Source organism: Melozone crissalis, unplaced genomic scaffold (genome assembly GCF_028551555.1).
Source record: "Melozone crissalis strain CALT ecotype California unplaced genomic scaffold, PUWL_Pcris_2 ptg000045l_1, whole genome shotgun sequence".
NCBI lineage: Eukaryota > Metazoa > Chordata > Aves > Passeriformes > Passerellidae > Melozone > Melozone crissalis.
In genome coordinates this window covers 23,825,722-23,849,492 of record NW_026535823.1, presented here as the reverse complement: position 1 = coordinate 23,849,492, position 23,771 = coordinate 23,825,722, and the positions used below count along the sequence as shown (strand labels likewise).

Below are 23,771 nucleotides of genomic sequence, written 5' to 3'. Positions count from 1 at the left end.
ATAGCTGGTCTCTCTTACTAATTTCAAACTTGGCTAGAGTCACAAAATAAATGAACTGTTTGTTTCAGCTTAGCCTCTCGTGGAGGTTTGTTTGCATTATAAAACCATGATGCAGTTCAGCAGACTTCCAGTTTCTGGAGTGGTGCAGTAGGGCTAATGCAGGTCTCTTCTGAGGAATGTCAGTTCTAGTTTGCAGGAAGCTCATGCTTTGACAGTACTGGCTAGAGCTGGGAATTATCCTGCACAGGGGAGATGAAATGAAAGCAAAATGTCATGGAAGTGAAAATAGAAAGTATTGGGATTTTGATGTTCAAATGCACTGTTGTAGCTAAGGCTGTAAATTGAACATAAAGACTTGTCCCATAAAGTATTCAAAAAGAGTTCAGGTTCAGGATGAGCTGGGCCAAACATAACCCAAGCTCTGGTATTTGTAGCTGCCTCATCTGTAAATATTTGGTATTGTCTTCCTCTTGAGGACAAGAAGCTAAGGTATGGACAAACCAAGGAACTTTTCTCTGTTAGGAGAGCAGGTGACAGCAGCTGAGAACAAAATTGTTGAGTGCCTGGTTCTCTTTACCTGTTCAGTTGAAATTCTTTGCTTTCATTTTTAAGCATTTTTTCCTTGTTTTTATTTTTTTTCCTCCAGGCTAAGGACCTCAGTCAATTCAGTCTTTGGAAAAGTTCATTCTTTACATTTCTTTGAAGCCCTTCTGAAATTTGCACAGTACTACAGTGAAGTCTTCTTCCCCCCTGAGTTATTATTTTGTGGAGTGACACTTGCCAGCATCATTCCTTTAATTCCTTTATGTTTTTGTAGTGCTGGCTGTTGAAGCTTCATCAGACTACAACTTTAAATAGTTAACTCTTGGCAAATGACTTTTATCAAAGCTTTGGCATCTTGTTCTTCAGCAAAAACCTTTTCAAATGAATAACATGCTTCTGCCAGATTTATTGCTTTCCAGGCTGAGTGCCTAGTGACAGTCTCTGTGTCTAAAAATGGTTGTTGTTATTAGGGCCATCTTTTAGGAAATTGTGAGTTTGACATTTGAGTGCAAATATGCACATATTTATAAAGATACTGGGGACAGAAAACCTCTTAGCGATGAGTTGAAATGTTTTTTGGAAGGATCTTGTTTTATACCCTGAGGTATAAAAGGGATGCTGCTGAAGTTGAGGAGCCTTACCCATTTTTATATCTGTGAAATATAAAATGTTAATTACTGGCTAATTATGCCACCTGTTAGTTTGACACGGATGTTTAGGGTGTAACTTGATGTGCTCTTGTGGGGTTTCCATCTTTAAATAATTGCAGGCTCTGGCACTGCTTTTGAAAGGTAAATCTCTAATTAACCCAACTAATGCTGATAATAGTTGTATTTATAGTAATTTCTATGATTAAACAATCAAGGCATTCATTCAGTGAAGAAACTGATTTTAATATAATATTAATATGGATTTTTTTTTTCCTTCAAGGTGTGTGTTGGTAAGCAAAGAAATTAAAATGTAGTAGGGCATGAAATGTTCTGAAATTATGCTTTTTAGAAATGTGAGAAATGGCTGAATAGGGCAGATATGCATTTTGAGAGGTGAATTTTAGAATTACTTTGTTCTTGGCATTTTTCCTGAATAAGGGTGTCAGAAAAATTGTTCTGGAAGCTAAATATTTATTAGCAAATGTGTTTTCTAGTGTGTAGTGTCTTTTAACTGTCTCTTGAGCACACCTTAAGAGTTTTTAAGCCGAACCTTAATATGAAAAAACCACCCAACAACCTTTTAGTTGGTTACAGGATTTACAGGATAGTCTTGGATTCTGTTCAGTGCACTTTAATTAACCATACAAGGTAGTAAATTAAAGTACCTCAGACTGACTTGACAGTCAATTAAACCTTGGTTGATTTCATTGAGAATGTGATCATTAGTGTAATTGGCCAAAATGACAGGAGGCCCACTTGGAATTGTGCCCACTTGAAATTTTCCTCTAATTCTGTGTATGCAGTCCTGGGCAAGATAATGGAGCTGTATCCTAATATTTTCCAAGGATTTTGTGTAGCTGTCTGGAAAGGTAAACTCTAGCAGGCAAAAATGAAGGAATGGGTTACTTGGGAATCCAGATGGCAAAACCTTTTGGGGTTTTCTTTTGTGTGAAGTACAGTGAATTGCTTCTCTCATTGTGGAATTTGTGCAGAGTTTTGCAAAGTTCACCATGTGATTTCAATCAAAAGGATGTGTATATGTGTACACATGTGAGGGAGATTTTTTCCTTTGTTAAATAGATGTAGAAACTGTTGAGGCCATCTTTTGTTAATGGTGTCTGGACACTTAAGAGATTTAGGCTCCTCTTGTTTAATACTCATCTGACTTGGTCTGTCTTCCTCTAGTTAAAACAACAGCAGTCTTTCCTATTTTATTTTTTTCATCTTGCTTTGCCTGAGAACTTCTAGTCTTTAGTTTGCTGGGTTGCAGTGTAGATGTGTTTTCTCACTGGATTTACTCTCAGGTTCTGCACTTTCTGTGGGGTGGTGATCCTGGGGTACCCTGGGGTACTGGGTTGTCAGGTTGTGCATTTCTGGGGGCAAATGTTTGCCTCCTTCCATGGAAACTGTCTGGTGCATGTGGGTGCTACTCTGATGGAAATAAGTACTAAAAAATTGTTTTTCCAATTACAGTAGGTTTTCTGGTCAGTCTTCAAAGATGGCATCTTCTGATCCAAAAAATTGTTATTACCATGGTTTCCTCTGTCTGTTCTCCTTCCATAGACAGTTCTTTCTTTATCTCTGTGAAAAGTAACCAAAATATAGCTTGTCCTTTTCAGATGAAAAGGAAATATTTAAGTGGGCCTTGGAAACTCCCAGGCATCTTGTCTGTAGCTGAGGAGATTCTCTGGGCTATTTCTCTCAGGCTTTATCTTCCTGTGGTGCTTCTGTGCCTTTGTCAGACCCTCAAGGCTCCTGAGTCAAGAATATGAGATCACAAACTGGATCCTGATCTGCTGTGTGCCAGTTGGCCACTGGAATCTGAAAAGGGCAGTAAGGTTAGGCATGTGGGAGTCTGCATACAAAATTCTGTAGGGAAACCAAGATGTGGGATTTGATAGAGATGAAATTTTCATATTCATGCCTTGGTGAGAGTCCCTTATACCCACTGACATCCATTTAGAGAGGTGTTAAGATGTTTGAAATAAACACCCTTCTTTTTTGGAGCGGACAAGCCCCAATGAATTCCAGCCAGTCCAGCAGAGCTGATTTCTGACAGCAGGGGAGGGCTCTGTGTGTGTGCCTGATGTGCTGGCACTGAGCATCTCTGAAAGATACACTGCATGCAGAACATGGCTATGGCAGCACTCTGTGTTTTCAGAGGACAGCTGCTGTGCCTCTGTTGCTGAGATGCTTTTCAAATGTCCTGCATTGTTCATCTTTGTAAATAGAAGTGTAATTGCCTGCTCTGTGGTTATTTTCCCCACCTTTTTAAAAAATTATTTTATTGCTTCCTTCCCTTCTCTCTAGTTTTTCATTCACCCTTGAGGAAAAAAAGGTATCCTCTTTGTGACTGCTCACTTTGTTCAGGCTTTATAGGTGTCGCTAAATTGCTGTAAATGAACAGTGAAGTTTGGAGTACATGAATAACCTCCTAAGTCTAAGGTTGAAAGAAAAAAAATTAAAATACCTGTATTTTATAGTTAAAGTTTTAAAATACCAGTATTAAAATACCTGTCAGGCTTGCCAGTCCAAGCTGAATTTGATGGGCTCCAGAGTCATCCTGATTACTTCATCATCCTCTTAAAAAGAGAAAAAATTATTAGTCCCCCTCCTTTTTTCCCCCCTTTTCTCCTACTTGGTAAATGTAGCTTGTTTCCTGTGTTTTCAGTTGAACTGAAATTAATATAGCTTTAAAAAATATCTTTGTGAGGAAAATTTGTCTGGCAGATTGTTATAAGAATACTTTGAAGCAGGATTGTTTGGGTTTTTTTTTTTTTTTAATTAATTTGGGAGATAGGTGTATATCAGTGGGTATAACTTTGTGTTCCTACCAGGTAAGGAATTGATCTTGGAACTCATATCTCATAAATGGAAGCTTTAAAAACAAGCTTTTGATGTTTCAAGTGAATAACTTTCCTTATGTTGATTGAAAATATTTAAAAAGGCTTTTTATAGTTGGAGGTTCCTTGGTCACTGGGGGATCAAGGGATCTGAAAATGAAATAGTTTCTTGCTGTAGCAGTAGATTGGTCACCAGCTACAACTGAAGTAGAATAAAATGTTGCATTTTTTGGGTTTCCTCGGCTCCCTTCCTTGCTGTAGCAACCAGAATTTAAGTAAAAAAGAAAGGGTTGCAGGAAGGGAATGAAAGTTGTTTGTTGCCAGGTAAATTTTGAGTTCCAAGCCTATTTGTCTCAGAATAGCCAGAGCATAGGATATTTCCATGAATCTAAAGGAAAAGTTCATTAGGTTTCTGTTTTTACTGTTAATGTGTGGTGGTTTGTTTTATTTCTTTGGTTTTTGTGCTCCTGCTTGGATATCTTTGTTCTTACTCTCTTAAATGGGTGTGAGCTTTATTGGAGTCCTATCAAACTTACTAGATACCTTCACTATAATGGTAATCTCTATTTTTTTGTATTTCAGGACCCAACAAGAGTAGAGAAGACAGCACATTACCTAAGATGTGAGAAGTCCCCCCACAGTGAAATAAAATCTTGTTTTCAAAATGGACCGAAGTAAGCGGAATTCAATAGCAGGATTTCCACCACGCCTGGAGCGCGCTGAAGACTTTGACAGCAGCTCTGGAGAAGGGACTGCATCCCAGCTGGGGAGAGTTTGTACCTCTTCATACAGAGCCCTGATAAGTGCCTTTTCCAGACTTACTCGTCTTGATGATTTCACATGTGAGAAAATTGGCTCTGGTTTCTTCTCTGAGGTGTTCAAGGTGTGTGTTTAGTTTTTTTTTTCCTCTCAGTGTTGGTTACTTCATGTTTGATGGTGAGAATGTACAAGACTGTCAGGCAAAGTGCTTTCCACTGAAGTCAAATGGTAGTCCTTGTATTTGCTTCACTCAAAATGGGTCAGTGATGAAGAACTTTCAGGCTCCAAATATTTCTTTAATCACTCTTTCAGCTGTTTTTTTGTCACTTATAATTTATTTGAGGAGTTGCAGAGCTTTTTGGGAGAAAGAGAAAAAGCTAAAAATAATTGCTTTATTTTTTGACCTCTCCCATGTCTTTTTGCATTCATGTAGTGTTAAATGTGGCTGTTGATTCTCCCATATGTAAGTGTAAATGTCTTTAATTTAGCTGGTTTCTGGGTTTTGTGGGATAGTACACATTCCTTTGGTAGTCTTTGCCTCACAACACTTAGATGCATGTGTTAAGGAGTTCCATACATGGTTGCTGAGTTTGGAACCACAGATTTTATTGCACTGAAATTGCAATACAATAAACTGCTCTTCTGTATTTCTTTTGATGCTTATGCCACACTTCTAGCTCAAATAATCAGAGATTGGTTTGAAGGAAATGATATGAATAAGAAAATCTGATGTTGTCAGTGGCTTGCTGCTATGAATGTGGGACATGGAAAAGACCTTTTCAAAGCAATTTGACAAATGCAGTTTTATAGTGCTGTTAGTGTTTCTGCTTCTCTGACTGTTCTGGTAAGGTTTATTGTAGAGGAAGAGGACATGGAGTTGTCTTTCAGGCATTGAAAAAATAGTCTATTTCCTTGTTCTAGTTCCTGACTTTCCATGGAGTTACCCTCCACATTGTTTCTATTTCAGTGAAAGGGCCAGAAAACTATCTTACAGTATATTATGTCCATTTCATGACAATTCATCTGTTTTTTTTTAATTGAAGTTAAACCAAAAAACTTTTTATCCAGTTTTATTGCTGTAAATAGATACCTGCATTAGAAAATGGAAATTATTTTGATATTGCTTTAATACCCAAAGGCATTGAGATCTCCAGGTATATATTTCCTGTTGTGTAAAGGCAAGTTACTCCACAGAAGTTTTTCTGTTCAGCTAGATATATGAAATTTTAGTTTTCACTAACACAGGTTTTTAATTCTTTCAAATGGGTAGACATGAAGAACTTTATTCAGGATGTGTAGGAGACTCGGTGCAGGGCATTTCTTCATAAAGCCAGCCTTTGTAACAGTTGAAAACAAGGGTTTGTTTGGTGTTTTTTGTTTGCTTGGTTTTTGTCTTATTTTCCTGTTTGGAAAACTTTCTATAATGCATTTTGTAGCAGGTGGTTTTGTGTGAAGACATTTTCTAATGTTAAATGCTTTACAGTTCTGTCTGTTACTGGAATTCATCATTACAGTTTCTATGGTGAAGCTGCTGTGCCATGTATGGAGGTACCAATAGGCTTGGGTCGTGTCTAAATAACTAGGAAATAACAGACCTCAGTTACTTGTGAGAATTTCAGAATTCAGGTGGAGGGGAAAAGGTAGCTAAAAGTAAAGATGAATTTCCAGCATTCATAGTAATTGATTAATTTGAGAATTTGTTGACTGAGAGAAATCCCTGGCAACCAGTTTATTTTTATGTACATTAACAAGTCCTCTAATTCTTTAAAAACCTTCCCCTGCTATTCTCCTTTGCAGTGAGCTAAAGTAGACATCCCAAGGAGTTGGATTGAGTTGGTGGCATTACTGTGGGAGCTGTGGTGGTAGCCTGAGTATCTGGTGTCTGTTTTCACAGAAACAACCACAGTCCCCCTGCAGGCAGAGACTGACTGATAAACTCTTTTCTTTTGCATCAGTTTCGACCAGAGCTCTGCAGCTCTGGCACGAAGGGGTGAGGATGCATTACAACTTTATCACAGATGCAGTTCCAAAGTCATTTAAACAGGTTTCTGTTCTGCTGCTTTATCAGCCTGACCACCTCTGTCATTAATCCCGCTGTGCTGATGATCAGATTTCATGTGAGAGCCTTGATGTGCTTCCAGTAAAGAGAGCCTCGTGGCTTGCCACAGTTAAATTTCACTCTGATCTGCAGGCTCACAGCTAAATGACTGAAGTTGAGAAAAATCCAGGATAGTTCTAAACTTACTGTGTAAGTAATTTTACAGGAGCAATGAAGCCTTCCCTTTAAATGATCAAAGGTGTCTCAAAACCCACCACATCTCAGAGCTTTTTCAGTCATGTATTTGTCCATTGTTTTGTATCATACATTGGGCTCACTCAAGCGATTTAGCAAAGAATGCTTGGACTATTTTAAGGGTTTGAGATTTTTGTTTTGCTATGTAGCTGACAAATGTTTTTCAGTGATTTCTTCCCCTCTGTCTTTTTCTGTGGGAACTTCTTTTAAAGTGTAGTCTATTGTGAGGGTTAGAAGTTGCCTTCTCTTAACTTGTGAATAACAGTATGGTACAGCTCAGATGTGTATGTTAATGGTCATATATGCTATAAATGATCTCTTAACATTTCTAGTGCACCTTTATTTACAAATAAATTAAAGTCTGTGGTTTATTCAGAGTATTAAGCTAGTGTTTTGATTTTGTTAGCCATTACTATAACACTTTGAATTCATGTTCAACTGAATACCAGATGTTATGGAAACTAGTTTAGAAAAACTGAACTTTGCCAAAATATCAGCAATCTAGTTTGAAGCAGCTGACTGACCAGTGTCTGTTCTAAATTTCAATGGCAAGTGCAGCTGAGGTTTGCTTTTAAGATCAAGCTGGGCAGAGACTGTTTGTATAAATGAGCAGCCATGATCCCAAACCCTTAAACTGTTGGGAAAACCAGGTGATGAAACTGTAAGGAATTGTGGGGGAACCCAAGCATTATACTGAAATGAAGTATTGCATTAGGAAATAGTTACTATTAATTATAAAATGTGTGTTTGGAACAGCAGTCAGACTAAAATCCAGGATGATCTTCTATTCACATTTACCTTCAGCTTCAGTACTAAGTATTCAAGTTGCTGTGAATTTCCTTCAGGTGTTCTTTTTGTCTCTGCATTCTGTAGCTGACCTTTTAAGAGAAACTGGAAATACTTGTGACATTTCAGTGTTAAAAATGGACTTTCTGCAGTTTATTATTTGTGTACACATGAAAACAGGAGTCATTGATCCAATATAGAATTGTACAAGGCCAAGTATAAATACAAAGAGAGGGCATCATACTTTTGGATGTCTTAAGATGGGTGGTGGGTGCAAAAGGATCAATATCCTCAAGGTGTTTGTGCTGTATGTACTTATACTGTGAGGCTTCCTATTTGAATGCCCTGGAATGATGTTCCCCAATTCATTAATTAGTTGTTAGTCTTCATTTGTGTGGTCAAATTAATGTTCTCTGACTTTAAAAAGTGCTGGCTGATCAGGAAAGGTGTGCCTGTCCAAATACGTACCTTGTACCTGGGGCTGGGATCCTGTTTCCAGTATTTATTTAATGTCTTCAGGGTGTTTAGAGATAAGCAGCATCCAACTGTCTAATGTGAAAGGAGAAACGAGGCTGGAGCTGTGCTCACAGGTATTCTGAAGAGCACATATATAATTCTTTTTCTCAAGTACTTGTAATGCCCTTAGGATAAACTGGTAGTTCTGTCACCTCTAAACATACAAATAATAAATGATACTAGATAGTGTATCATTTATGATATTGTGTGTCATGGGCACATGGTCATGGTGGTGGGCTTGATCTCTGGAACATCTTGTTCTAGGCTGTGGGAGGTTTAAGAGATATTACTGATCTGGCTTTCCCAAAGTGACTCAATGGAAAGTTTTGTTTTTGTACTTTATGACTTCATTACCATTCAGATTAACATTTCTCTCTGTGTTTGTCTGTAATTTTGCAGGCCTTGAGGAGTCAAGTGCAGAAATGTTTAATGTCACTTTCTTCTGTTGCCTCTGACCTAGGTTTGACAGGGCTTAACTAGAATAACAGTGCAGAGTAGGAACAGAACAGTAGAGTAAGTGAGGGATTAACTCATGAGATTTCAAACCCAAAAGTTGTGAGAGCTCTCTTGACCAAAAAAAAAGGAGTATCTGTCTTGGTGGGCATGAATATCTGTATCAGGTTATACTTTGCCTATAATCTCTTATAGTTGAACTCTGTCTAAAAATAAAGGCATTATAAACTTCTCAAACAGTTAAGGCTTGGAAGAGTTACTGGGTCATTTACACACACTGCGCATCACCTGAGGTCTTTGAATTTTACCAGTAACTGGAATTTTGTCTAGAGCATATATTGACACCACATACAGCACAGGTGTACCTCCCTTCCTGGTTTTTAAACTCAGTTCTGAATTGGAGATCTCAAAGACAATACCATGCCCTAGTTTTCTCAACAATAGCATGTAAAAACCATCCTCCAGCTTTGTGTCACACTCTTATAATGCACATCACTTGTTGCTGGCATGGCACATTAGTACCTTATGTTTAGTGGGTGTGGACCTCCTGTTCTGTAGCCTTCAGTCCTTGTTTGCAATGAAGATTTGCATTTGGATATGTTGGATTTTGCTCAGATAGATTTAAGATATGAAGTGGCCTTCACTAGTTAGTGAAATAACACGAACAGGGTAATGGTCCAAATGTAAAAGTTTTGGATTTTTCCAAAGTGGCAGCTGGAAGTGGCAGCTTCCATCAGGAGGAAGGCAATGCAGAAGATTGAGGTACAGGAGACCTGGCTTGGTTCTTGAGGAGACTCCCCTGTCTTACCCTGCTTTGTCATGTCCAAGTGTATCTTCAGCTGGCCCTGGCCAGTCTGTAACATGTTGTAGGCAGTTGTGACACAGAGTCTGATGCCTTACAGAAGTCTATATATATTGCTATTGCAAAACATGTATATATTTTACTTAATCAATCTTATTACCTAAATTGAAAATTAATGTAAATCTAGGCAGGGATGATATGAGAGTTACTACAGTATCCTTAGCTAAGCCAGGCATAAGTATTTCTGCTCTGTTCTTGGCAGCTACTTTTGGCTTGTCCTTTAAACTTCCATCATAAAAGATTCTGCGCCCTCCTTTGGTGTATCCAGGCTATAATTTATTATTTTTAAATGATCCTTTTATAGATAGAACCTCCCAGTTTGAGTTGTTTCTACAGCTGGTCCTTCCTATTTGCTTATTGACTCTACTAGCAACTCATTACTGACAGAGGTTTCCATTTTCCTGTGGCATTTAGTCAGAAGAGTAACATGTCTGTGAGTGTGTGGAAGAAGGGAAGCAGATATTTGAGTAGTTATAAAAATGAGCATGCAGGGAAGGGAATGCCAGTTCATATTAAAAGGAGAATATTACTACAAATAGGACATGGAAAAAGTACAGGAAAAAAGGCAAGGGACCTGCTGCTTGGTTTTCAGCCCATGCTCAGCAAAATCCCACTGCAGTAGGTGTTGGAAAGTGTCAGAGTTTGCAGACATTTTCCTGGACTGGAATCTTTATTAACTTGTATTTTATCAGATAAACAGGCACTGCAATATTTGAACTGTCAAAGTGTTTTAAATCTAAATGTGAGTCTGTGCATTATTGCTGCTCTTTGCAGGATGGCCCTTCACCTGCTTGAGCTGGAAGGGGAGAAGCTCTGGAAAAGGGATGGTACAAATTTATTGAGAAATTGAGAAAGCATCTGGAAGAATTACTTTCCATCATCGATAAATGCTTTCCTCATACCTTCTCTATCTACAGTGATTGTCACTTTGTTTTAAGGAACAAAGTAGTAACACTGTCAATTTAAAAATTTGAAACACAACAAAAACATCTTTCTGCATAACCTGTAGATTTTCTGGTATTCAGATTAAGAGTACTCAGAGAGCAGCATTGATAATGTAAAATTTCACTGGGAATCTCAAATCTTGCTCATGCTTTTTCTTTGTCCTTATGGCTTCAGTTTCAAAGTTCTCTCACTTTGTCATGTGTTGGTTTGAACATTTGGTGAAAGGTTTGTACTGGGAAAGGATCTTATTTGCCTCTGGAATTAGCAGCCTGATCAGAGGCCTAAAAGTAAATGTCTGAACACTTAAGTGTTTTTCAAAAACTTTGTAAAACATTTGAGGTGAGATCACACAGTATCCATGGTATTTGTGGTACTATTTGATAGGCTTAAAAGATACTTCATTTAAATTATTCTATTAAGTATTAAATTTCAATTTTTAGGCTTTAAATACTTTTCAACATTGTATATTTGACTTTAGAAAAGTTGGAGAACACAAGATGTTAACACATGAGGACAAAGAAACAATAAAACTTGGTTTAATAAATAGAGAAGTGATTCAGTGGATGACTTTAATCTTAATGTGTTTGCTGTATAAAAGGTGTCATTACAGTGCATAAACAGACTTACAATAAGGAAATAGTTATTTGAAGGTGCTCTTCAGTGTAAAGGCAAAGGCATGATAAAGCCCCATGGCTAAAAGCTGTAATAAGAATTGGACTTATTTTAAAAAAGCATCTATGGGATGTGCCTTACCAACTAAAAAAATTCTCTTTCCTGTTGCTTTATTAGTGATATTTGTGGCCATCTTTACTAATTTTTTAGAATGTTCTTGATTAAGTTTGGTAAAGTGTTGAGGAAGTTTTAGTTTTCAGCAGTATAATACCACCAAATTTGGAAAGTCATGGTCTAGGCAAAAGGAGTTTTTAAATTGAAGAGTGGGTTTTTTTTCCTGTTGAAACTGCTGTAGCCACATCAAGTGATGTGAGATACTTCAAGGTCTACTTATGACACATAGTGGCAGAAGCCATCTTTTTAGGGTGGAAAAGGAGTAGGGAATGAGTAAGTGGATTATTGTACATTTTGGTTTTGCAGATATAATATTTGATCTTTTAGGCATGGGGAATATGCTCTGTGACTGAAAAGTGACTCCCATTTGACCAAGGCCTAACTTCCCTCCCTCAAGGTGTAGAGCCACTGTTCTTGTCCTTGCCCTTTCTGTGTGATGTGATGCCAGTTAGAAAAACAGACAGCAACCCTTCTTGTCCATCTATACCTTTTGGCCTAATTTTTTATAGGATTGAGTTTTAAGCTGAAAATCTTTTCCTTTTGCCTAGTGAAGGAAACTCACCTTGCTCAAGGTGACAGAAGTAAGTTATTGGAGGCTAAAGGTCTCTCCTGTGAAGTTATGGTGCTGAAACAAGCTACTAATTGTTAGGGAACACAGTCACTGTATTATGTAATCTGGCCAAGGAGGCTAGAATAACCCTGAAACTTCACTTCAAACTCTGGGGTTTTATTAGAGAGGTGATTCTGATCTGTTTCCTTCTGTTCTGGTTCTTGTCAGGAGTAGGAAGCTTCACCATTGTGGAACTGAGGGATAAATGCAGAACTCTTGTGAGTTGGATTTTTCTCACACTGATGTGTGAAGTATCAGTCCTTTGGAATCCTTTGGAGCCCTTCTTCCAACTGCTAAGATGATTTGTATGGTAACCACTTAACCAGACAGTTGTCTTCCTCTTGCTAATGTGGTTTTTTTTTTTTTGCTATTGAAGTGCCAAGCTGCTGTCATCCTAGTCCTTGTCACTTAATTAGCAAATGCTTTTACAGGGCATAGGCTACAGGGAGAAGTAGTAATAAATAGGCTGTGCTCCAACAGATCATTAATATAGTAATTAAAAAGCTCATCTGTGTTGTTGGTCTTTATGGATTGCACCATCGGGGCAGAATACTCACTTCCTCCCCACTTAGCAATGCTGAATTTTAATGACATTTGCATATATCTGAAGTGTAGGGCACTCTTACTTTTAGCAGAATTAAAAATGCTTTGAAATACAAGGTAGAATGGAGGGCTAACTTATATTTGCTATCTGAAAAAGTTCTGGGTTTTATTAATTTATTTTCTGTGTACAAGTCTTAAGATATGCATCTTATAATCATCTTAAAACATCAGCTGAGAAAACACTGGAATTGAAGGAGTACCAGGCTGCAGATTTAACGAAAGCCTTGTCTTTAGTAGTGGTGTTGAAATATTTTAAGAAAATTTTCAAAACTATAGTTCCATAATGCTTCTTCCTACAGTTCTGCTTGGCATCACTACAGTCAAGTCTAGAACTCTAATGAGTAACACAAAATAAAACAGGGTGAAACAGTTCTTACACTATGTTTCACTTTCTCTGATTGTGTCAGACAGCTTTTCTGTTGAATAAGGAAATATTTAGGAAATATGCTAGAACTACCCTGAAATCAACAATTTGTTTGAAGACTAAAAAGGCAGAATAAAAATCACTGAAACAAACTTGATGTAAAGAATTCTCTGTCAGAAAAAAAGGAACATATTTTAATGTAAAATTGTCCATTTGAAATGGATTTTTTACCTGCTTCAAAACCTGGCCTCTCCTCGGCCTTGCTGAAGAGCTGATCCATGGAATGCCCGAGGTAAGTCTTTGTTGCCCTCACAAATAGAGAGTGCTCACAAATTCTGTCAGCAGTAAGACAGACACTGATACTGTAACAAGTACCGTGCAATAGGAGATAACCCCCATTGGGATTTGTGTTTAGTACAGTGACTGCTGTAGTTCAGAGTCCTTTGGGCCTTTGATTTCCTCCTGTCGGACAAGTGCCAATCTGGGTATCATTGTGCAGTTTTCCCAGGGCAGAACAGGTGGCAAGATTCCCTTGGCACTGAAATGTTTGTGTGCTTTTTTGTCTTGTTTTCCATAATAATTTCTCAAGCACGGTTAAATGAGATCTGTTTAGTTTTCTCTTCTGGATGGAGATGTGCTGGGTTGGCAGCTCTGGGATTTTCTGTGTTTTGCCAGCTGGCAAACATGCACATTTGTGTAAGCTCATTCATAGCTGATACTGAGAGGCAGGTGCTGATTTACTGTTCTTCAAATAACTGTGCTGGCATAAGTCCAGTGTTAACATGACTGTGCCTAGAGAACAAGAGTGCATCACTTAAAAGCTTTGTGAGACACCTCTGAGGCACCTCTCTGGACTTTTGTTTACTGGGATTGGCACCAGGGGACAGTTAAATATATTGCAGTGGTGGATTTCACTACCTGTGCCTGGGGAGTGACTGTGATGTTAATGCATACAAATGCATATGTATTGGAATATGAATTCCAATATTACCAGGTAGATTGTGCCTGGGCCTGTCTGACCCTTGCTGCCAGGCCAAAGGCAGCAACTGTGGTGTATCACCCCAGAGACACCTTTGGCTTGCTGGACATTGCAGCTGGGCACTGAAACAAGTCCAGGCTTGGTAGGAACTCCGTTTACCTTAGGAGGGAAGGCTTCAGGCGATGGTGAGGAGGAAAAGGAGACGGATTCTGCCGGAGGGTTTATATCCAGAGCTTTATTCCATGGTTACAGAGGTCTGAATGTAGGCAACAGCTCCAACAGAATCTCGAGCACATGGTCTCATTACCTTTTTAAGCTCCCGGGGGAGAGGGAGGGAAGGGGCAGGGTCTCAGGAGGGGATGGCACCTAGACAGGCCAATGACCTCTGGGCATAGGGACATCTTTTGAACTTGACCAACCACACGACGACCTTCCTGGAATGTTAAGCCTGATTGACAGGACTCACTCAGCAAGGGGGCGAGGGGGAAGGGAGAGAGATACAGGCACATCTGGGAAGGGACTCGGAAGTCTAAAACAGGACATTACAACACACCGCAACACATATGTGTTACTGCCCAATATGAGATGTAAAAATGAAACTGCAAATTGGTGGCACTAACAAAATAGAGATGCTTACAGTCTCAGATCCATAGGGAATGCTTCTCCATAGCTCCTTAGCAGCCAGAACTTCTTCCCAATAGATGCTGAGGCCGTATCCCAAGTGTAGGAACAACTTCTCCCGTCCGTGTGCTCCCTGTGCCGGGGAGCTGCCACAGCTGCTGTCCCTCTCTGAGGCTGGCACTGCCTGGGTGCTCTGGGGTGGCTGCAGGGCCCTTGGCACCGGCAGCAGCTCTGCAAGGTGGGGGCCCTGTGTTTGCTGTCTGGTGGCGTTAGGGGTTGAGGAGAGGACAGAGCTCTGAAACATCGGCTGCAGTGATCGATCCCGAGACAGCGTTGCTTTGTCAACTAATCCGGAGCTGACGATGTGTCTCACACTGACTCACTGCTGCTGCTTTGTAACATTCACATCAGCTGCCCGCAGTTAAGTCCTGCAAATCCAATTCCTGTGCTTCCTAGCCTTTACAGGCCATGAGGAGATGTAAGAAATTGCATGGCATATTTAATTAGCTGCTTGTGTAAGAACCTAACTGTCAAGAAAAGCAGTTTCATGAAGGCTTAAATAACAAGAAATGACTTAGAATTTTTGGTTTTGGCTGTAACCTGAAAATTATTGACTGTATCAATTTATAAAAGCTGAAGTATCTTCAAGTAAGCAAAATGTGGCTTCTTCCTGCTCCCTGCTCTCTTATTTGTGGTTGTGATCAAGTTCTAAGTGCTGTGATTATAATAGCAATAGTATGTCAGTGGGCTCTGTTCTGAAAGGTGAGACAAACTTCCTTACTTTTGTATGGTAATGTTTATTTGAAAGATTATAAAGGAAATCTAAGGAAATTATTTTTGTCCCAAACAGAACTTTCAGGGCTCTCACAGAGTTTTGAAAAGAAGCCCCACAAATGTGTTTGAATACCAATGATGAGATTATTGGTGTAGTGGGGGGACTGTGTGCTCACTGCCAAACTGTTCCTATACTGTAAAAATTAGAAGATCCAATTCCTGTGTCAGGAAAACTCAGTCCAAAGTATTGATTTCTTCATAATCATCTGCAGATTATGTAAGTATCATTATCTTTTATACAGGATAAACCCATAGTAACATGGGAAATATTTAACCATAAGTATTAAAAATTAAATGGGAAAATAGGAACACAGATATGGTATCTGATTATCTATTATCCTTGGATGTTACAGCAGTCATTTGCAGATGTCAATCTTCCAGTTTTCTGGCCGGTAGATAGTATCACCCAGTTAGGTAACAAAAGAAAGGGAGTAGCATGCTCAGGGCTGCTCAGTGAGCTGAGGATAGCTAACATTGAAAATTAGGAATAAGCTCTCAATTATGAACTTCAAACTCATTATTTCTTTTTCTTCCCTGACTGTAATATTACTCAGGTATAAAGTACATGGCTGAGCTGTTTGCTGAGGCTGTGGTAAAGCAATGCTCATCCAGTGTCTGTGTTCCAGGTCCTGGATTGCCGAGGAAAGTTTATATGGTTACATTCTGCTGAGCTGGCTGCAGAATCAGTCAACTTCTCCACCCTGGGCTGTGCCTGTTTATTTCTCATCTCAAACTGTGGAACAATAGTCCTCTGAATTTGTGCTTTCTCTCAAAATAAGACTGTAGTCTCTTTTTGCCTTTATGGCTTGATTGAGATCAAGTTAATGGCAGAGGCCGAGATATGTGCACAGATTCCTATCAATAAATGGTTTGTTTAAAATAAAAGGGTGCTCTATTTTGGACCCTGGTTCTAGATTACAGTGGGCAATGAAGAAAAACAAAATACAAAAGAAAAATTTAGGGTTTTTTGGCAGACAAGTGGATTTACAAAGTATCAATGGTACTGCTGTATTACTGATTAGAAATTCACTTTAGTTTGAAAAAAAAAAAAAGGATAATTTGACCGTAGGTGTGGAATATTCTCTAGTATTGAATTGAATAGAAAAGAAATTGAATATTTCTTTGCTGAATTGGTGGTGCTCAAAGTTACTGAAGTTATCAAATTAGTACTTTTGTTTGACTAATACTGAGCTTTTGTTCTAAAGGGAAAATGGTAAAGTCTCCAGCTTTTTCTGTGTATTTCTCTCAACTCTTTTTAGCATTAGAAATTAGTAGAATCACAATAACTGCCAGACTTTAGAAAGGTTTTGGGGTTTATTTTGTGCCTAGTTTCTGTAGATCTTCTGAACCTGTGCTGAAGCTCTTGTAGCACATGCTGACTAGTTTTGTTTGGCAAAGTTTTGTTACATTTGGCATGTCTCTCTTCTTGCTGCAAGAAGTTGTAGGATAGTGACATTGTGTATTACTGCTCTGAAAACAGCCATAACCCATCTGACTCTCTGGCATCAACACAGCAGCTTACTATTATCTGAACTGGTGTATTTCTTTCAGCTTCTATTTGTCATTGCAAATTTTCCTAGTGATATGAAATTTTTGATTTGATGCAGGCATCACTGCTATGAGTATGTGTATCTGACAGTGGATACGTTTTAATGTTAAGAAAAACTTCTCAGAAAACAGTCTTATAAGCACTATAATCTGAGCTGAAGAGCAGGTTTATCTTTGCTGAAGGGAGCTTTTCCAATCAACCATAGAGTTAAGGCATTCTTCTTACATATTTGCCCTCGAGGTGTGAATATGCATCCCTGTAAGTGTGATGACTTGGTGACTTGACTTGGATAAAATACAGCTGACCCTATGTTTTTAAAAATATTTCTTCTGCTGTCACAGCAAGGAAGTAGCCTGTGTTTGAGAGAAGTTTTGTATCAGAGCCAAATTGCTGGTCTGCTTCCCTGTGAAAGAGTTTTTCCTGTCATTTGGTAGGCACTCTTATGATGAAGCTTTTTCTCTCTAACAGTGATTACTGCTTCATCTCATGTACCTCACAAGCTTTGTTAACTCAGTCAATCAAAATTAAATTGTGTAAAACTGTACTGCATGTACTGCAAATGGCCTAGAATGGTAGCTAAGGGAATGTCTTCATCTCTTATCATCAAAGAGAAAATACTTGTAAATCAAATTAAGACAGAGAAGCAAATGCCAGGGAGGTGAAATATCTGGACCAGAGGGGACTGCTTTAAAAATGGTGCTTTGGATACATGGCAGCAAAGGTGAAGGTGAAATGGCCAGATGAAGACCAAGATGTGTAGAAGAATGAACAAAAAATTGGTGTGTGTGCTAGAGCAGCAACATGATTTTATGGAGTAGGCTGTAGAAGTAAAGATCTGTAAATGTATTTAAGCAGTGAGGCTGGATGCCAGAAGGAGGGGAAGGTAAGGAAAAACTGGAAAGCAGTTAAATCAAGTTTTGGAAGAGAACTGTGACAAAATACTTCCAGCTATATAATGATGATTTGGAAAATAATGAAAATGCAATGAAAAACTAGGAGCACAGCTGAAAGCTGTGTTGGCAGATTTACAATATCAGTATTAGGAAATGTTCTTCAGATGTTTATTCCAGGGCCACCTGGAAAGGTACAGTGAACACAGATCAAAAAGGCTTTGTGAAAGATGAAATCAGGCTAGATTTCAGCTATTGCTTAAAAACACCTGCCCTTCAGTCCAGCACAAAGTGGAAGTAACATAAATGTTTGGATTTTTAGAGAACCCTGACAGATGTATATGATGTAATAGATAAATAATAATCTAAATTGTATTTAATTTTTTTAACTATAAAGAGCTTTACAGCTAAGCAGCAAGCTGAACATTAAACCCACCAATTTTTGCATGATAACCCTCATAAACTTTATATAGTGACTACTTCTCTGGAATGTGAGCCCTGCTGAATCACTATTATGAGATTTCCTTTAAATGCATCACTATTTTTTTACCTGTATCCATGACTTGTCTACTTCCTTAAGGTGTAAGGATCAGAACATGGTCTGATGTGAGCAGAACCACACAGGTAACCATAGCCAGGTCAATGTCCAAAGTGCTTTGATCCTAGGAGAATCACAGTGCAAAGGGACAGTTTAACTGCCTGTCAGCAATAAAACAGGGAGGCAATATCTGGTTGCTGTGACCTTGGAGATGGAGTCACACACATAGGTAAGCAGACTGAGAAGCTGGAAGCGTGAGCAAAGCAGCTGTAGGATTGTCAGAATGTTTCTAAGCAGAGAGCCATGATCCAGACATTGCTGAAAGGTTATTTGGTCTGATATGCAAGGAGCCATAATTAATAATAATGTCAACAGCTTTGAAAGCTTCACAGCAGCCTGCAAGTTGCATCAGTGAGAGGTTTGAATTGCATGAGTGAATCTCTGTTTATGTTGAGTATACAGGCATATGCCTGAGGCAAACTGCCTTGTAAACAAATGTTAAATTGGATCAGCAGTATTGCCAAAATATTTACTAATTTTTCTTCTGGAGTCAGGTGGTTGAAGCATGACTTCCATGCTTTTATGGCACAGAGGTGGCCTGAAAGGAGAAGGAGGATTAAAACTAAATAGTGTGCAGGCCTTTGGCAAGGCATGCCAGGAGAGACACAAATTTTTTCTAGGGTATGACTGATGGGTAAGTAGGCATGGAGGGCAGAGCTGACAGCTCCTTCCATGTTGATAATTCAGTTTGACTGAGACCTTAAAGACAGAACCCGTCAGATCCTTGTTGTCAATTTGTTCTTGCCATAGCAATGCTATTTGCCAGTTGTGCTTCAGAGGAGAGAACATGGTTAGTCTTAGGTGTATTCCAGGTGATTAACATTGTGCTCCATAATTTATAAACTGATAGTTGATTTTATTCATAATATTGAGTATTGTCCTCTTGAGAAAGATGCCCTCTCACCTCCAGTTCTGCTTCTTCTTCCTTGCTTAAAGGATGACTAATGAGAGGAAGAGTCCTCTTTCCCCCCCTCTCCCTTGGTTTGATTTGGAATTTTGCTGTTCTGTCAGATCTTGTAGAAATACATCCTCCAACATCAGAAGAATATACAGAACTTAAAATTGCTGGTGTTACTTTACTCTGTTCTTTAAGTGAAACAAAGCATAGTGCAATGTTGGGTACTATTTAGAGACCAGATAATTGGACAGACTCTGCTGCTCTATGTGTAAGAAACTCGAGAAATTTCCAAGCATGAGGAATATGATTTTATAAAACAAACAAAAGAAAACCCTACTGCCCCTGCCACCAAACCTTGTTCAGTCTCTCAAGATGGGAAAGACTGCAGGATTGCCTAAAAGAGAGGATGAAAAGTTTTCTCTTTGCAAAAGTAGCTCATTTTTCTCTGGATGTGCAGGTAGTGCTATGGACAGTCAGACCTTTGAGAAGCACTTGCTGACCACTTCTTGTTGCATATCAGACCTGAATATCCAAGAAGCATGCAGGATGCAGTGACGCAAAAAGTTACCCACCTTCTTTTCTGAGGTTTCCTTAGCTTAAGAAAAGCAATCTGAACAAGGAAAAAGGTTCTGTGATAAATTCTGCTTTTACTTCAGAGTTGAGGCAAAAGAGCAGGAAATTTTGGCATGAAACTAAATGAATTATAGGAATAGGCAAGAAATTAAGAGATAAGTGGCAGAGTTAATGAGAAGGCAAATACTGTTTAAGACCACATTCCATCTGAGTTCCTGATCACCTTCTACCTGTATTCGTTCCTTTTTGGCAGACTTTGAAACTTCTGTGTTGGTGGAAAGCTCATTTCTGTTGAGAGCATCTCTGACTGTAGGAATTAAATTACTTCAATTTTTTTCCCTGAAAACCCCAGATTACTCCACCACAACACCCAAGATTTTGTCTCAAAGGAAGTGTGTTGATTTAGCTGCTGCTGTGTATAGGTTCAAAGCATAGTCCTTTTTTCTTTATTTAAATTTACATTGTTGAAGTTTTCTGAGTCTGTGAAAACATTGTGAACTTTTCCCCCCAATGCAAGGTATTACTTCTAGTAAAACTAAGGTATAACTAAAATATGTTTTAAAAGGCTCTGCGTAGACATTGACCTGTCCAACTTAGTTTGTTCATTCAAATTGGCTGGATAAAATTAAAAGTTAATGAAAGTACACAACTGACACAAGAAACCTAGCAAGTAACAATAAACCTCATCAACTTAACATGCAATCATCCTGCTTAAAACCAATAAGCATGCCAAACAGGCAAGACAGGTTGTGTGGAGAATGATTCTACATTATCTTGTTGTAATGCATTAAAGCTGTAGTTTGACCAGTTTTATTTTAAAACCAATATTACCACAGAAAGGAGGAGTGCCATGCTTGTGAACTTGCTGTTGGTTTCTACTCAGGGCTGGTTTCTATATTCTTTTCCACCCCCTTTCCCTGATCCTTCTTGCTCTGGGATTACTGGGTGACTGTAGGTGAGGCATTTGAGGAGCTCTGTGTATAAGCAGAGGGGAAGCAGGAGGAAAAGCAGCTTTTTTTCTGCTCAGTGCCTCGATGTTGTTTATCACACTCATCTGGGATGTTTCCAGTGCTACCCTATACCTGAAACTAGGACGGCAAGAGGCAACTTAGAAGTGTTAAACCAAACACACACCTGAAACATGACACCCTTTCCTCCCTGTACATCTCTGTGCTGAATTGATGGGCTTTGTGTCTAGATGACAATGTTTCAGCTAAACATGCCCCTTCTTCTTGCAAATAGTGCTGTGCAAATAAAACTTGAAAATAGGTATCACTTGCTGCCTCAGAACTGCCAGGGAAAGGAGCCTTACCTTCGAAACCCATACCTCATTTTCTTCTTGCATCTGCTTATCATGGATTCAGGGTTTTTTTTCTGTAATTAAAATATCACCGCTAAAGGTGCCTCTTACTGGAAAAGATGAAGAGTCTTCTGGAATAAAAGCAGACAGACTGCTGTTGTTTAAAATGTGGGTAGTTTGTATGTACCTAAGTCATAATGTTGATTTCAGTTTTAAATTAGAAAGCTGATGAGTCTTAAATTCCTGTAACACAGACTTTCCTAAGCTAATCTCCATAACATGAATGAATTTGCCATGGGGGTAATTCAGTGTTTTGAGAAATGCATGTTTTCTATTTATGAGCTGCAGGTCATAAATAGATGTTGGAAGAAAAGTTGGTCACTGATGTAGGAAGAAAATGGGAACATAATTTCCATGAGTACTACCAGTATGTGTGTGGGAATGCCCAACTGCAAGGAGATTCAAAGGCTTGGCAAGCCTTTCACTATTGTGACAGCTCCTTTCTAACAGTAGCACACATCTACATTACACTTGACAAATGGGTTGGTTTGAGTAGCAAGTTAGAAATGGCCACAGCCCTGCATTTCTGCCTGGGGAAAGTCATGCTGAACAAGGTGCTGGTGCTGTGCAGTTGCCAGAGAAATCCTCTTTTTCCTGCTGATGCTGTACAGCCACTGCTGCCACCCTGGGTGAGGTGATCTCCTGTGCAGGAACCTCTCTGCTTTGCAGCAGGGGTTGGCAGGAATGCTTTCAGTCCCCTGGATCATTGTCTATTTTCAGAAGTAAACACTGAGTATTTCCAAAATCTGTCTATAGCTGTAAGCAACAGGTCCTTGTATCACACATTCTGTGAACAATGACAGCAACCTCTGCAGGGGGAAAAAAGGATATGGGTGGAATGAAAATAAGTTTCAAAGGTCTTGGAGAGGGAAACTTTTTCTCTGTGTACAGACAGATGGCTTCCTTCACTTGTACTAAGGAGCTGATAGTTGGGGTTTTTTCAACTTCTCAAGCTTTCTGTCATCATGAGTTGCAAGAGAAGAGCAAAATGCCATTTCACATTTGCATAGTATGCTTCTAGAAAGTCATCTCTGTGATAAAGACTGCAGAAATTGGTGTATGGATCACTTTTGTCATGAAGGATCTCTACATTGCACTACAACAATACTGGTTCTTCAGTCTTTCATTTCATATCCTTACCATTTTTTGCTTCTATCCAATAGGTAAGGCACAGAACTTCAGACCAGGTAATGGCTTTGAAGATGAACACACTGAACAGCAACAGAGCAAACATGCTGAAAGAGGTTCAACTTATGAATAGACTCTCACATCCGAACATCTTAAGGTACACTGGCTTTTTTCTGAAACATCTAGAGATAGGTTGTCTTTAGTAGGGCTCTCCTCTTTCCAATTTTTATTTAGTTAGTTTTTGTTGTAGGTTTATCTGTTCTGAATGTGTTAGGATCAATGGCTAATTTAATAGATGAATGGGAGGAAGAAGAAGACTTAAGAGAAAAAACCCAAACATGGACATAGTTTTGGTATTTGGAGTTTGCCAGTAAAGAGTAGCTTATGTCAGAGAAAAACAGGTGCTCACATTTTAAATTTCTAATGAATCAGTAAAGTGATATGAAAAGTGAAATTTGGCTTCTTGTTGTGAATTTAAGCTATTGCAAATTTAACACTATTCAACTAACTTACTGTTACTAATCTTAAACAATGCAAAATATCATAGCTGTTCCCTAGTCTTAGGTCTGCTTCCTAGTTTTTGGGATTTTCTTATTGCAGTATTGCAAGGTGGGAAAAGAAGGACTGAAGAAAAGAAGCTAGAGTTGAGCTAATCTAATTTATATGCTCCTGGAAGGGAAAGGGTAGTTCTTGCTTTGCATTAATTACTGCATGCAAATCCAAGATGTTCCAAGGTGTATCTTGTTATTCCTTAAACCATTTTAGTCTTGGTTTCTCTTCTATGGTGATGTGACAAGTAATTAACATAATTGGCTGAAGCCATAACATGATGAAGTTTGAAGATGTGATGACAGTGCCCCAAATGACCAGTTCTGTAAGCTGCTGTTGCACACCTGGGATCCATTTTTGATCTCAGTTCTTTCTGAAAAGTTTTGGAGATATAGTGAACTCTGTTACTTAATTTCCTTCACCATTCTGTTACATACTACAGACATAATATTGATTCCTAAAATCCTTTATAACCGATATTTCTGATCCTTGAAATCCTATCTCAGTCTTCATAAACTGATTTGTATCAATATTATCCTGTGTGTTTCCCTCAGTATTTATGAGGACACAAATGTCAGAAGCTTTTGAAATATCTGTAAGGAGCATTCCTTTACTTCATGTCTGTTTTCTATTATTCTTTTTCTTAAGACCTCAAAAACCTGTGAATTTAAAGAATTCTTACTCATTGTAAACTGTTTTGGTTTTATCATAACATATTTATTCAAGTGTTGTAGTCATCTATCCCTAAATGCAATTCCTATTCTGTTTTCTCTGCTCCA

The 23,771-nt window shown here is 38.7% G+C and overlaps 1 protein-coding gene across 1 annotated transcript in view; it reads left to right on the top strand.

The window, feature by feature from the left end:
- Positions 1 to 23,771, top strand: part of TESK2 (testis associated actin remodelling kinase 2) — a 74,159-nt gene that overhangs the window by 3,025 nt on the left and 47,363 nt on the right. The window contains exons 2-3 of the mRNA XM_054285863.1: positions 4,619 to 4,919; positions 22,479 to 22,600. Of these exons, the coding sequence (XP_054141838.1) occupies positions 4,701 to 4,919; positions 22,479 to 22,600 (341 nt within the window). The 5' untranslated portion in view covers positions 4,619 to 4,700. The remainder of the gene's footprint in view (positions 1 to 4,618; positions 4,920 to 22,478; positions 22,601 to 23,771) is intronic.